The sequence below is a fragment of the Scyliorhinus canicula genome, chromosome 14 (genome assembly GCF_902713615.1).
Source record: "Scyliorhinus canicula chromosome 14, sScyCan1.1, whole genome shotgun sequence".
NCBI lineage: Eukaryota > Metazoa > Chordata > Chondrichthyes > Carcharhiniformes > Scyliorhinidae > Scyliorhinus > Scyliorhinus canicula.
The window spans coordinates 44,153,777-44,170,038 of NC_052159.1; the positions used below are offsets into that span (position 1 = coordinate 44,153,777).

The window sequence follows — 16,262 nt, forward strand, 5'->3', positions numbered from 1 at the left end:
TTCATCACAGGGTACCAATACCTATCAGCCCCTTTTCACAAGAATGCCTATTATCTCCTGAACATTATATTAGCCTTGTTATAGAAATGATGCCACAGATCACTGCTTTAACAATATGAACCATAGGTCTATGCGGTCTTGTGCTGCTTGTTCTACACTCTCAGTAATTACAACTTTTTAAAAGTATCTTAAGACAATAAATTTCCAACAGTTTTACAATACACAAAACCCCCACACAAACCCCCCTCCAGCCCACCCAACAACTCCCCCAACAGTCAACGGTTACCCATTCCTGAAAATGCATGATGAACAAACCCCAACAATTGTAGAACCCCTCATTCACCATCCCCTCCCCCCTCCCTCCCGCCCTCAGCGCGAACTTCATCTTTTCCTGGGTCAGAAACCCCAGCAGGTCCCCCTCCCACGCCGAGGCACAGGGTGGAGAAGCTGACCTCCAGCTGACCTCCACCCCAACTGAACCCACCTGCGAGTGATCAGCAAGGCGAAGGCTAAAACATCTACCCCCGCACCAATCTGCAGCTCCGGCCAATCCGGTACACTGCAAATGGCTTCTCGGGGGCCAGGCTCCATGTCCACATTTAAAATCCCCAAAATGGTGCTGAACACAGTCCTCCGAAACCTTTCCAGATTTGGGCAGGACCAAAATTATATACATGATTCGCAGGGCCCTTCCTATGTTGTTCACAGACATCCTCCAGTCCCTTGAATAGCCGGCTCATCGTAGACTTTGTGAGGTGCGCCCTGCAAACTACCTTCAGCTGTAGCAGCCCAAGCCTCGCGCACATAGTCGAGGCATTTACCCTCTACTGCATCTCACACCACGGGCACTCCTCCAGCATCACGGTAGCACAGTGGTTAGCAATGTCGCTTCACAGCTCCAGGTTTCCAGGTTCGATTCCCGGCTTGGGACACTGTCTGTGAGGAGTCTACATGTTCTCCTCGTGTCTGCGTAGGTTTCCTCCAGGTGCTCCAGTCCTCCCACAGTCCAAATACCTGCAGGTTAGGTGGATTGGCTATGCTAAATTGCCCTTAGTGGCCAAAGAGGTTGGATGGGGTTGCCGGGTTACGGGTACGGAGCAGAGGTATGGGCTTAAGTGGGGTGCTCTTTCCAAGGGCCAGTGCAGACTCGATGGGCCAAATGGCTTTCTTCTGCACTGTAAATTCTATGCCTAACTCTTCCTCTCACTTCACCTTAACCCCCTCCTTGGACACCCTGTCCTCCTCCAAAATCCCCCTGTAAATAGCTGAGACGACTCCACCCCCCCCCCCCCCCCCCGCCCCGCCTCCCGATGATAGCACCGCCTCCAGCAACGATGAGGCTGGTGTCATTGGGAGATTCGGGAAGAACTTCCTCCAAAGTCCCGCACCTGCATATATCTGAAACCTTTGCTCAACGTCAATCCAAACTTCTCATCCAACTCATCCAAACTTGCAAAACTCCCTCCCGGAAACAGATCATTAATTTCCTTATCCCTCTCCCTTCCTATCCCGGAACCTTGTATCCATCCTCCCCAGCTCAAACCCACAGTTCCCCCTAATCGGCATCCCCCTGACCCAGCTCCTAATCTAAAATGCTGGCAAAGCTGCCTGCAGATCTTCAACATACAACTTCCAGATGTTAATAGTGGGGGAATCAGCGATGGTAACACTATCTAATGTCAAGAGGAAATGGTTAGATCATTTCTTGTTCGATCTGTCAATGCTTGGCCCTTGTGTCACACAAATACTACCTTCCACTGATCAGGCCAAGTCTGAATGTTGTCCATGTCTGGCTGCCTTTGGAAACAAACTGCTTCAGTAGCTAAGGATGGTGTTTGAACATTGTGCGGTCATCAGCGAAAATCCTGCCTTCTGCTGACCTTAAGATGGAGGGAAGCAGATTAAGATGGTTGGGCTTAGGACACTACCCTGATAACCTCCTATAATAATGTTGAGGAACGGAGATGATTGACCTCCAACAACCTCAACAACCTTCTTTTGTGCTAAGTATGATTCCAACTGGTGGAGAGTTTTCCCCAATTCCTATTGACTCCAATTTTGCTGGGGACCCTTGATGCCACACTCTGTCATATCCTTCTTTGATGACAAGGGCAGTGAATAATATCACCTCATCTCTTGATTTCAGCTCTTTTGTCCATGTTTGAAACAAGGCTGTAGTGAGGTCAGGAGCTGAGTGGCCCTGGCAGAACCCAAACTGAGCATCAGTGAGCAGGTTATTGCTGAACAGATTGATGGCATTGTCAATGACACCATCCATCATTTTGCAGATAACCAAGGGTGGGTCAATAATTGGCCAGTTTGGATTTTCCCTGCATCTTGTGGAAATACCTGACAATTTTCCACATTGCTGGGTAGATTTGAACATAGAACATGGAACACAGAATTTGCAGTGCAGAAGGAGGCCATTCAGCCCATCGAGTCTGCATTGGCCCTTTGAAAGAGCACCCCGCCTAAGCCCACAACTCCACCCTATCCCCGTAACCCAGTAACCCCACCTAACTGTAGGGGCTGGTTTAGCTCACTGGGCTAAATCGCTGGCTTTTAAAGCAGGCCAGCAGCACAGTTCGATTCCTGTACCACCTCCCCGGACAGGCGCCGGAAGGTGGCGACTAGGGGCTTTTCACAGTAACTTCATTGAAGCCTACTCGTGACAATAAGCGATTTTCATTTCATCTTTTTGGACACTAAGGGCAATTTAGCATGGCCAATCCACCTAACCTGCACATCTTCAGGCTGTGGGAGGAGACCGGAGCCCCTGGAGGAAACCCACGCATGCACGGGGTGAAAGTGCAAACTCCACACAGTGACCCAAGCCGGGAATCAAACCTGGGATCCTGGAGCTGTGAAGCAACTTGTGCTACCCACTGTACTACTGTGCCCCCTATGGACGCTGGTGTTGTAGCTCTACCAGGACAACTTGGCTAGGGGCGGGCAGTTTCTGGAACACATATTTCCAGTACTACTGATGGAGTGTTGTTGGGGCCCATAGCCTTTGCAGTAGAATGGAATAGAAGAAGAAGAATAATTGCTTATTGTCAGAAGTAGGCTTCAATGAAGTTACTGTGAAAAGCCCCTAGTCGTCACATTCCGGCTCCTGTTTGGGGAGGCCGGTACGGGAATTGAACCCACGCTGCTGGTCTTGTTCTGCATTACAAGCCAACTGCTTAGCCCACTGTGCTCCAGCCCCAATATCCAGTGCTTTCAGCATTTCTTGCTATTAGGAGACTGTGATGCAGTGGTAATGTCACTAGACCAGTATTCCAGAGGCCTGGGCTAATTCTCTGGAGAAATGGGTTCAAACCCCACCACCGCTGCTGACTGAATTTGAATTCAATTAATAAATCGGGAATATAAAGCTAGTCTCAGTAACGGCAACTATCATCGATTGTAGTAAAGAACCCACCTGGTTCACTAATGCCAGTCTGGCCAACATGTGACTCCAGACCCGCAGCAATGTGGTTGACTCTTAACTGCCCCACTGAAATAGCCTCATTAGCCAATCAAGTTAGCAGTGGGAAACAAATGCTGGCCTTGCATAAACTCACTGGCTGAAGACTGGCATCTATGTTGCTGGAAATCGCAGGAGGAGGATGAGGTGAATCATTCACTTGGTACTCCTGGCTGAAGATTGTTGCAAATGAGTACCCAATTCTTTTTCCAATTAAGGGGCAATCCACCTACCCTGCATTACTTTGGGTTGTGAGGGTGAAACCCACGTAGACACAGGGAGAATGTGCAAACTCCGGACAGACAGTAACCCGGTGCCGGGATCAAACCGGATCCTCGGCACCATAGGCAGCAGCGCTAACCACTGCACCACCGTACCGCCCTTTCTTCCAACATTCATGACTGGATGTGACAGGGCTGCAGAGCTTTCATCTGATGTGTTGGTTGTGGGACACTTAGCTCTTGTCTATTGTATGCTGCTTGGCGCACAGGTAAACCCTGAATTGTAGCTTCACAGGTTGACACCTCATTTTTAGGTTGGCCTGGTGCTGCTCTTGGAATGCCCTCCTGCAAGCTCAGTGTGACCTGGCTGATCAGATCGGAGGGAGTAATCTCATCTCTTTCACCTGACTTTCTTCAGTGATGAATATCCCAAACCACGAGCAAAGAAATTATCTTTGAGAACTCCGCGAACTGGATGATTTTCAAAGATGCAGGGAGTGCTGTAAAGATATCTGAATGCTGCAGGTCAGTGAGGAATTTTACCCTCGTTCCCCCCCCCCCCCCCCCACCCACTCCCTTCCTTTGGTCTCATGACTTTCTGGTTCTCCAGCACCAGCCAAAGGCACCAAGTACAGCAACCAGGTATTTAACTGCAGATCTCCAAACAAATAGTCTGGGCACAGTAGAACATTTGCAATCTTGTGCCTCTTAATCAACCAGCAGGAACCCGAAAATGATCATTACCACTAAAAATTCCAAAATCACTAAAAGGGGCATTAAACATTGCGATGGAAAGGACATCAATAATTAGAACCAATAGTTTGACATATGCAATGTGGCAGGTCAGGAAAGGGTCACCCTAACCAAAGAGCAGCCTAACATTTTGAAATGACTCGACAAGTATTCAGCACTTCCATACTCCAATAAAGGGCTTTACATTTTACAACACTGAGAAACGCATTTTGTATCTTCGCAATTCTTACAAGCTCGAATGACGTAACAATGGATGTTCAGTGCAGCCCTACCTTGCTGTACTCCCAGGTAATCCTGCCGGTATATTGTATCAAACTGGCATGCAACTACTTTCTGCATGTCTTCAGAAGACAATGATTTCATGAAACATGTTTTGACTCTTTGGTAGGCCTCCGGGTCCTCCGTGAGTAGTTTCCATAGCAGCAAACACTATAATAATACAATTTACAAATGAGGTTATAACCAGGAGAGGAGAATTGTTTTGACACTATAATGCGGTTCTGTTTATGTTCAAGATGTTTCCTACATGAGTAAAACATAAGCCATCTCTAAAGTTTATTATGAGGAGTATCTGTCAATATTGCTTACCTTGCATTTCTGAATAGTATCGTCCTTGTGTCGTGGTGACGCTGCACGCCGCATGGGCTGTTGGCTGGAGGAAGTCTTCCAGGGATAGTTATTTGTGTATGTGGTGCCACCAATAGGCTCATGGAGCTGAAATGGGAAAGTATACCCATTTGATGATCCAGTGCTGCAGAAGGACAACAAAAAGGGAACAAATAAACAAAACACAAATTAAAGGACTAGGATCTTCACAACTTGGAAACTCTGGCACAGTTAAATGAACTCACTCCATCTGCCGTACTTTAATAGAAAATCAATAGGCGCGGTTTAACGGGAACAAAAATCCCGTTTTGGGTGCGTTTGCCGGGATGTATCTCGACCCTGCTATCAAACGGAACTCTATTTTATTTCGGTAAGTTGGAAACGCCCGCTGTTTCCTTCATTTCCTTCACTAACCTTCATTTCCTGCACTGACTTTGAGTTCGGCAGTGCTGGAAGAGATCAGGGCACCATTTTTAAATGTTGCCCCAATCTCCCGACCCTCCTCAACATTCCCACCGCCGCCTCCGAAAACCTCCCCCCATGCCCCAACTTAACTGTTCGGGTGTCCTCGATCCCCCCTCACCGCACCTCAAAAGGGCAGGGCATCCCTGGGCCAGATCCTGGCACAGGCAACCAGGTACCTTGGCACTGCCAGACAGGCAAACTGGCATTGCCCCTGCCATCCCAGATAGAAGCGTCAAGGTGCCAACTAGCAGTGCCAAGGTGCCCGGTGGCAGCAGAAGTGCCAGGGTACCACGCTGCCCAGAGCCTGACCACCCGGGGCTCTCCAATGGCCTGTGAGATCCCCCAGGTGCCGTTATGCCAGGTCCATGTTTGTGTTGACCAATGCTAAACGCCGCCATGGCAAGTTCTCCCAGGCGCGGGCATTCGTTCCCAGGTCTCGGGAGCATCGGGCGGCGACATATTTAACTGAGCCTATCTGCTCACTTAAACATGTAAATCTGGATCTCACTCAGCAAGATGTTGCAAGATCACACGAGGCATTTGGAGCATCGCAAATCTTGCAAGAGGCCTCTTGCGAGATTTAACAGCCTCGTTGCGTCCGTTCAATCGTGCCCTATATATCTTCTACATAGTCCATTCCATAGTGTAATGGTCATAAAAAATATGAACCTGAAGAGAATTATCATTACATAACAAAAGATTCTCAGTCATTTATCTCAGATTTCCAGAAAATGGGTGGACTTTTTCCTTGCCCCGCGTGGCGAGTAAAATGGTGGGCAGCGGGGGGCTGTACGGTAGGAGCTCCAACAATCGGTTTAATATTATGGTTAGATCTTCCACCCCCTACCACCAAAGCAGGACACCAGAGGATGGTGTGAATCTCATTTGCATCCTGCTAATGGGATGCAGATGGAGGCCCAATTGGAATCGCCTGCCTATGCCCGATCGTCTGCAACACCAGTGGTAAATCATTCTCTCCAGACCACATCTGGATCAACGTGGCGTGTACATATCAGCACTTAGCTGAAGAATATGGATCTTCCAGCCTTATCTTTGAGGAAGTCAGTCTTCCAACCTCAGAGAGTTCCTGGAAGCCCATCTTCTTTCCTCAGGGAACCATCTTCTGTCTCCATAGGTGTGTCAGGTAAGTCCAGGGATTTTAAACCTGGTGTTCAGATATGATGCCAGGGTGCGAGCCGTCCAGCTCACTTCACCATACAGAACATCGCAAAACCCCCCAATTCATTTTTAATACCACCAGGATCACGCACAACAGCACAAATTCCCAATGGCCTCCATGACAGGAAATCGGCTCTGCCCCCATCCCGGCTTGGGACCTTTTCCCCAGAGGGAAAATTCCACCCGTTGTTAGTACAAATGTAATTTCTCACTGGATTAACACGCTGCGACTTCTAAGTATGAGTGGAAGGGGTATGAGCAGCAAACTTCATGTGTTCGTCTGGATGGAATAAGTTACAGAGGGTTTGAAAAATGATTGAAAGACAATTTCAATCGCATGCTCAAATCAGGCAATTGAAATCTGTTCAACAATATTAAGTGCACCAATGTATTTTGATTGCTATATTATCAGAATGTTTATCTGACATCCAGTACTAGATGAGCAGGAATTTACTCTAGTTAAATATCCTGCTCCAAACTCTATTCTCCAGCTACCGTCACCCTTCCTCTCCCGAGCAAAAGTCTGAGATTATGCCAGTCTGATCACAGCCTTGGTGTCATCTGAGATGTGTTTCCGATCACATATTTCTGCCGTTGCTAAGGTCACCTATTTCCACTTCTGTAACATGACGGGCTTCACCTCTATCTCAGCTCATCTGCGCTGAAATTCTCATTCATACCAACATCAACTCTAGACTTAACTAGGTCAACACACTCCTGCCTGGTCTGCCATATTCTACCCTCTGTAAACTGGAGGTCATCCAAAACCCTTCCCCCCTTGCCTTACCTTGCACCGTCCTGCTCCCTATCACCCCTATGTTCACTGATCAACATTAGCTCCTGGTCTTCATTTTAAAATTCTCATCCTTGTTTTCAAATCCCTCCACGGCCCCACCCCTCACTATTTCTGTAATCCCCTCAAGCCCCAAAAAACTCTTCAAGTATCTGTGCTCCTCTAATTCTGGCCTCTTGGACATCCCCGATTTTAATCACTTCACCATTGGTGGCCATGCCTTCGGTTACCTCGGCCATAAATGCCTGGCACCTCTCCAACTCAGTCCTTTAAGATTCTTCTGAAAACCTACCTTTTTGACCACGCTTGTCATAATTTGACCCATTATCTCCTCAGGTCTCATTATCATGCCTTGTTTTATAAAGCTCCTGTGAACATTTCTACTCAATCTTCAAAGGGTTAGTCCAGGTGAGTGAGTGGCTGGAGATAGTGCAAGAGGGAGGGGGCTTTAGATTTCTGTGGCATTGAGACCATTTTTGGGGATGGTGGGACCTGTACAAGGTGGATGGGTTGCACTTGAACCAAAAAGGGATCAGCATCCCTGGAGGGAGGCTTGCAAGTACTTTTGGGGAGGATTTAAACTAACTGGGCTGGGGGGTGGGATCCTGAGGGAAGGTTCAGAAGGGGGAGATTCACCGCCAAAATTAGAAGAGACAGCAAGTGCATCAGAAGAACATAAGAACTAGGAGCAGGAGTAGGCCATCTGGCCCCTCGAGCCTGCTCCGCCATTCAATGAGATCATGGCTGATCTTTTGTGGACTCAGCTCCACTTTCCGGCCCGAACACCATAACCCTTAATCCCTTTATTCTTCAAAAAACTATCTATCTTTACCTTAAAAACATGTAATGAAGGCGCCTCAACTGATTCACTGGGCAAGGAATTCCATAGATTCACAACCCTTTGGGTGAAGAAGTTCCTCCTAAACTCAGTCCTAAATCTACTTCCCCTTATTTTGAGGCTATGTCCCCTAGTTCTGCTTTCACCCGCTAGTGGAAACAACCTGCCCGCACCTATCCTATCTATTCCCTTCATAATTTTAAATGTTTCTATAAGGTCCCCCCTCATCCTTCTAAATTCCAACGAGTACAGTCCCAGTCTACTCAACCTCTCCTCATAATCCAACCCCTTCAGCTCTGGGATTAACCTAGTGAATCTCCTCTGCAAACCCTCCAGTGTCAGTATGTCCTTTCTCAAGTAAGGAGGCAAAACTGAACATAATACTCCAGGTGTGGCCTCACTAACACCTTATACAATTGCAACATAACCTCCCTCGTCTTAAACTCCATCCCTCTAGCAATGAAGGAGAAAATTCCATTTGCCTTCAACATCACCTGTTGCACCTGTAAACCAACTTTCTGTGACTAATGCACTAGCACACCCAGGTCTCTCTGCACAGCGGCATGCTTTAATATTTTATTGTTTAAATAATAATCCCGTTTGCTGTTATTCCTACCAAAATGGATAACCTCACATTTGTCAACATTGTATTTCATCTGCCAGACCCTAGCCATTCACTTAACCTATCCAAATCCCTCTGCAGACTTCCAGTATCCTCTGCACTTTTCGCTTTATCACTCATCTTAGTGTCATCTGCAAACTTGGACACATTGCCCTTGGTCCCCAACTCCAAATCATCTATGTAAATTGTGAACAATTGTGGGCCCAACACGGATCCCTGAGGGACACCACTAGCTACTGATTGCCAACCAGAGAAACACCCATTAATCCACACTCTTTGCTTTCTATTAATTAACCAATCCACTATCCATGCTACTACTTTACCCTTAATGCCATGCATCTTTATCTTATGCAGCAACCTTTTGTGTGGCACCTTGTCAAAGGCTTTCTGGAAATCCAGATATACCACATCCATTGGCTCCCCGTTATCTATTGCACTGGTAATGTCCTCAAAAAATTCCACTAAATTAGTTAGGCACGACCTGCCCTTTATGAACTCCATCAGGGAGGCATAGAAGGAATGTGCCAATTAAGTCACAAGGGAGTTTCGAAGATTGGATGGTATGTATTTTAACGCAGGGCAGATGAGTTGAGGACACAAGTTAAAACATAAGGGTATGATGTAATTTCTGTCACTTAGACATGGTTGAGAGAGGGGCAGGATTTGCAGCTTAATGTCCCAGTATATATGATCTTCAGGCGATTCAGAGAAGGGGGTAAAAGAGGAGGTGGTGTTACAATTTTGATCAGGGAATCAATTACAGCAGTAAGGCGGGACGGCATCTTAGAGGGCTCTCCAAATGAAGTCATATGGATAGAACCTAAAACCCAAAAAAGAGTGTTGCTGGGAGTGTTCTATAGTCCCCCCAACAGTCCGAGAGAAATAGAAGAGCAGATATGTCGGCAAATTTCAGAGAAATGTAAAAATAGTAGGGTTGTGACAGTGGGAGATTTCAACTTTCCCAACATTAACTGGGGTAGCCATAGCGTGCAAGGTTTAGAGCGAGCAGAGTTCTTAAAATGCATCCAGGAGAACGTTTTAAGCCAGTACATAGAAGAGAGTGGGTGGTCCTGGTCTTAATTTTAGGTAACAAAGTCGTGAAAGTGGTTAAAGTATCAGTGGGGAAGCTTTTTACAGACAGAGATCATAATTCCGCTAGATACGAGGTGGCACGGTGGTGCAGTGGTTAGCACTGCTGTCTCATGGCATCGAGGATCCCAGCCCCAGGTCACTGTCCATGTGGGGTTTGCACATTCTCCCCGTGTTTGCATGGATCTTGCCCCCACAACCCAAAGGTGTGCAGGCTAGGTGGATTGGCCATGTTAAATTGGCTGTTAATTGGGGGAAAAAAAGAATTCAGTACTCTAAGGGCGCGATTCTCCACCCCCCACGACGGGTCGGAGAATAGCGGGAGGGCCTTCCCGACATTTTTCCCGACCTCCCGCTATTCTCCCCCCCCCCCCCCCCCCCCCCCCCCCCCACGGCCGCCACACGACACAAATCGCTGCTCGCCGTTTTTTTACGGTGAGCAGCGATTCTTCCCTATCCGATGGGCCGATTTCCCAGGCCTTTACGGCCGTTTTCACGAATTTACACACACCTGCTATCACAGTTCGTGAAAACGGAAGCAAAGTGCCGTTCTGCACAACCATGCCACCGATCGCGGGCAGCGGGTCCGATTCCGGCGCACTCTTTGTCCCTCCGCTGCCCCGCAGGATCAGTCCGCGGTGCCGCTAAGCCGTTCTTCCCGGGGCCGCGATGCTAGCCCCGACCGGGGGGGGTGAATCGGGTCCCGGGAGGGGGCGCGGAGGCTGCCGTGAAACACGGCCGGTTTCACGGCAGCCTTTACAACTCTCCGCATTTGCGGAGAATCGCGCCCTAAATTTTTTTTAAAATTCTGTCAGATTCAAGATTGCTGTTGAAAAGGACAAGGATGGGGTGAAATCAAAGTTCTAAACTGGGGGAGGTGCAATTTTAATGAGATCAGATATGATTTGGCCAGAGTGGTAAATCTGTGACAGAGCAGTGGGAAGCATTCAAGAAGGAAATAGGGAGAGTGCAGGACCAACATGTTCCAATCAAGAAAAAGGTTGGGACCGACAAATCCAATGAACCCTGGATATCGAGGGATACAAGGCCTGGCATACGGGGGAAAGGGAGGCTTATGACAGATGTCGATGACTCAAAACAGCAGACGCCCTCGAGGTGTAAAGAATGTTCAAGAGGGAACTTAAAAAGAAAATTCGGAGAGCAAAAATGGGACATGAAAGGTTACTGACAGATAAAATAAAGGAAAATTCAAGTTGTTTTACAAGTACATTAAGTATAACTAGGGAAAGAATAGGACCCATTCAGGACCACAGTGGTAGGGAGGCACAGTGGCGCATGGTTAGCACTGCTGCCTCATAGAGCCAAGGGCCGGGTTCGGTCCCGGTCCCGGGTCACTGTCGATGTGGAGATTGCACATTCTCCCCATGTCTGCGTGGACCTCACCCCCACAACCCAAAGATGGGTAGGCGGATTGGCCACGCTAAATTGCCCCTTAATTGGAAAAAAATGAATTGGGTACACTAAATTTTTTTAAAAGGACCACAGTGGTAATTTGTGTGTGGAGCCAGAGGGCATAGGTAGGGATCTAAATGAATACTTTGTGTCAGTGTTCACTAGTGAGAGGAACGATGTGGGTATAGAAATCAGGGAGAGGGACTGTGATAAAATGAAACAAAATTAACATAGACAGAGAGGAGGTTCTGAGTGGTCTGGCAGGCTTAAAAGTAGACAAATCTCCAGGGCCAGATGAAACATATCCCAGACTGTTGAGTGAGACAAGGGAGGGAATAGCAGGGGCGTTGGTAATAATTTTCAATTCCTCTCTGGCCACAGGAGACGTGCAGGAGGAATGGAGGATAGCTAATGTGGTACCATTATTCAAGAAGGGAGGAACGGATCAACCAGGAAATTACAGGCCAGTCAGTCTAACCTCAGTGGTGGGGAAACTATTGGAAATAATTCTGAGAGACAGAATTAATTTGCATTTGGAGAGGCAGCGATTAATCAAGAACAGTCAGCATGGGTTTCTTAAAGCGACTTCATGTCTGACCAACTTGATTGAATTTTTGGAAAAGGTGCATAGATCAGGGCAATATATTTGACGTAGTCTACCTGGACTTCAGCAAGGCTTGATAAGGTCCCACATGGGAGACTGATAGCAAAGGTAAGAGCCCATGGGGTCCAAGGAAATTTGGAAAATTGGATCCAAATTGCTGAGTGCAGAAAGCAGAGGTTGATGGTCGAGGGGTATTTTCTGACTGGAAGCCTATGCTCAGTGGGGTCCTGCAGGGATCAGTGTTGGGGCCCTTGCTGTTTTTTGTTTATATAAATGAGTTAGACTTGAATGTAGGAAGGTTTATCAGTAAGTTTGCAGATGAAACAAAAATTGGTGGGGTGGTAAATAGTGAGGAGGATAGCCTTAGAATTCAGGCCTGAGGATAGCCTTAGAATATAGACGGGTTGGTCAGATGGGCTGGTCAGTGTCAAATGGAATTCAATCCAGATAAGTGTGAGGTGATGCACTTGGGCAGGACAAACAAGGCAAGGGGATATATGATAAACGGCAGGAAGCTGTGAAGCACCGAGAATCAGAGGAACCTTGGTGTGCTTGTACACTGGTCCCTTGAAGTAGCAGGCCACTTGCATTTACTAGCCAAGGCATCAAATTTAAGGGCAGGGAGGTTATGCTGGAACTGTGTAAAATATTGTTCAGAACACAACTAGAGTATTGCGTGCAGTTATGGAATCCAGATTATAGGAGGGATGCGAAAGCCCTGGAAAGGGTGCAGAGGAGATTTACCAGGATGTTACCTGGCTGGAGAATTTTAGTTATGAAGAAAGATTGGATAGACAGAGATTGCTTTTTCTTGGAGCACAGGAAGCTGAGGAGGGACATTTATGAGATATATAAAATTCTGAGGGGCATAGATTTTTTTTTACACATTGAACTCATGGTTATAGAATCATGGAATTTACAGTACAGACGGAGGCCATTCGGCCCATCGAGTCTGCACCGGCTTTTTTGAAAGAGCACACTACCCAAGACCACACCCCCACCCCATCCCCACAACCCAGTAACCCCACCCAACTCTAAGGGCAATTTTGGACACCTAAGGGCAATTTAACATGACCAATCCACCTGGCCTGCACATCTTTGGACTGTGGGAGGAAACCTGAACACCCGGAGGAAACCCACGCAGACACGGGGAGAACATGCAGACTCCGCACAGACAGTGACCCAAGCCGGGAATCGAACCTAGGACCTGGAGCTGTGAAGCAATTGTGCTAACCACTATGGTACCGTGCTGCCCCAATAGAATAGAGTAGACAGGACGAAACATTTCCCCTTGGTGAAGGGATCAATGACCTGGGGGTATAGTTTTAACATGAGGGGCAGGTGGTTTAGAGGAGATGTGAGGAAACCCTTTTCATCCAGTAGGTGGTGGGAGTCTGGAACTTAGTGCCTGAAACGGTGTTGGAGGCAGAGACCTTCATGGCATTCAGGAAGTATTTAGATGTGCACTTGCAATGCCAAGGCATACAGGGCTATGGGCCAAATGCTGGAAAATGGGATCAGAATACTTGGGTGGATGTTTTAGACTGGCTCTGTGCTGTAGACCTCTATGACTCTATGACAGATATAATGGAGTGGGGAAAGCACATATCACTAGGTGTTTTGATTCAGACTCACCGAAGTTGGTCAGGCACAGAACCTGGTCGATAAATAAAATCACGCTGAGATGTAGTTTGATATGGATCGAAGGCCTGAGACCCCCCTAGAAAAGGCAGATAATTTGGGGTAATGAAATATACTTTTCAGCTTAAAACACAAAGACTTGCGGCAGAGAAACAGATGAGGAAATCTCCTCACTATCTATCAAATTAATATCGCGATGCTCCAGAATTCTACTGGGGAAGAGCAGGAACCTCTTGAGTTCAGGACAGAGTTTTGTAGACACGGAGACAGAAAGGTTTATAGGAAGGCAGAATACTATTCAGCTAAACGTGCCTGAACAATCCAAAACCATCTCACTTCTGATTCCCCTACACCTTCATCCGTTTCAAACATTTCCCTAGTCTTAACTTAAAATGTCTCCTGTTCTGTCCCTCAACTATTCCCGTGTTAAAGTTTTGCTGAGGGAGAATTTTCCCTCTTAGCTCTTGGGATGTGGATAATGCTGGCAAAGCCGATGTTATTGCCTGGCCTTATCCTTGAGCCATGGTGGCCATGTGCTCCCACAATGGTGCTGGGTGGACAGTTTCAGGATTTTGACCCAGCGACACTCAGGGAAATCAATGACAGGGTCAGGATAGTATGTGGTCTTGACGGAGAACTTGAAGGTGATGGTGTTCCCACAACATTGCTGCTCTTGTCCTTTATTATGGAAGACGTGGCAGGGGAGGGGGATGCTGTCGAGTAAATGTGTTTCAAATAGATCCGACAGACTGTGGACTGACACTGTTAGTGAGAATTTTACATTAGTGAACACTTATCAGTGCTTTTCCAGCCAGAAGGTCATTGCTCCAAATGAGCAACAGTATTCTTCACAGATTCTGGGTGATTATCTGCCACTCATACGGAATTCTTTATGGATAGAGTAGCACTGAGATTTGCTTAAATAATTATAGACTTAAAAATCCTGTAAAAACACAATAAAATTAAAAAGCACTTTGTAAATAGCATAATGCAGATATTGTTCCATGCAGCAGGCGGATCACTGGGACTTAATTCATGAAATGGTTTCGTACATAATAGTCCACTCTACACATAGAGAATAAGAAATGACGCACAGAAATGCCAACACAATATCCAGACAACGTACTAAAATTAAACACACATTTAACTTCCCATCATTTCCAAACAAAGTGCAAAGTCTTGTTTGCATTTTTCTGATGGACTGCTTTGTGCTCATCTTTTAAATATATACTTTCATGGGATGTGGGTGTTGCTGGTTGGAACAGCATTTAAACCCAGCCGTAATTGCCCTTGCAAATCTGATGGTGAGCTGTCTTCTTAAACCACTGCAGTCCTCACAGTAGATGTTGATCCCAGTGCTGTTAGGGAGGAGCTACATGGATTTGACCAAGCAAAAGTGAAAAAATACAGTTCCAGGTAAGGATGGCATGTAAATTTGAAGGAAATAACAATGTGGAGAGAGAGGTGGGGTAGAGCGACGGAGAGGGGGAAAGCAATACAGAGAGAGTGAGGGGGAGAGTGATGTGGAGGGAGAGAGGGGGGAGAGTGACAGAGAGAGAGCAACACGGAGAGGGGGTGAAGAGCAACGGGGAGAAAGAGCAACACGGAGAGAGAGAGCGGGAGAGCAATAAGGAGAGAGAGAGGGAGGAGGGTCACACAGAAAGAGAGAGGGGGAGGGTAATGCAGAGAGAGAGGGGAGAGTGATGCAGAGAGAGCGAGAAGGGGAGAGTGACAGAGAGAGAGCAACAGAGAGAGAGGGGGGAAGAGCAACGCGGACAGAGAAAGCCCAAGTGGAGAGAGAGAATAGGAGAGCAATAAGGAGAGAGGAAGAAGGGCAACACAAAGAGAGAGAGGGGTGGTAGAGCATCGTGGAGAGTGAGAGAGGGGAAGAGTGAGACGGAGAGAGAGGGGAAGAGTGATGTGGAGAGAGAGGAAGAGTCATGTGGAGAGAGAGGAGCGAGTGAGACGGAGAGAGAGGGGAAGAGTGATGCGGAGAGAGAGGGGAAGAGTGAGACGGAGAGAAAGGGGAGGAGTCATGCGGAAAGAGAGGGGGAGAGTGATGTGGAGAGAAGGGGGAGAGTGATGTGGTGAGGGGGAGAGCAACACAGAGAGAGAGCGACATAGAGAGAGAGGGGGAAAGCAATATGGAGAAAGAGAGGAGGGAAGAACAGAGAGGGGACGAGGGCAATATGGAGCGAGAGAGAGAGAGGCGGGGTAAGCGTTGCATAGACGGGGAGAGACATGCGGAGAGAGAGAGGGGGATGCTGTCGAGCTAAATGTGTTTCAAACAGATCCTACAGACTGTGGAGTGACAGTTGAGGCCCCAAAACACAACAGAGTATTGTATAGGGGGGGTAATTACCAGCACTACAGGTACCGGGAACAACCTGTTTAATCCTACCCAAAATGGACTTGTTTTCTTTTGGTTTGATCGCACCCATAGTTTTAACTGTGTTTAATTTAATGTTTCTGTGCATGGAAGGGTAAACCCTATAGTTAGATGCGTACTGGACAAAGACATGTAAGGTAGAAAAACTTGTATGTTTTAGTTTAGCTTATTTGTGGACAG

General features: G+C 47.2%; 1 protein-coding gene across 2 annotated transcripts in view; it reads right to left on the bottom strand.

The window, feature by feature from the left end:
* The window catches only part of LOC119977715, a 52,186-nt gene that overhangs the window by 17,996 nt on the left and 17,928 nt on the right, over nucleotides 1–16,262 (bottom strand). For both annotated transcript variants that reach the window (XM_038818899.1, XM_038818900.1), the window contains exons 4-6: nucleotides 13,688–13,772; nucleotides 5,032–5,194; nucleotides 4,716–4,872 (exon numbers count right to left, since the gene is read on the bottom strand). In XM_038818899.1, coding sequence (XP_038674827.1) covers nucleotides 4,716–4,872; nucleotides 5,032–5,194; nucleotides 13,688–13,772 — 405 coding nt within the window. The remainder of the gene's footprint in view (nucleotides 1–4,715; nucleotides 4,873–5,031; nucleotides 5,195–13,687; nucleotides 13,773–16,262) is intronic.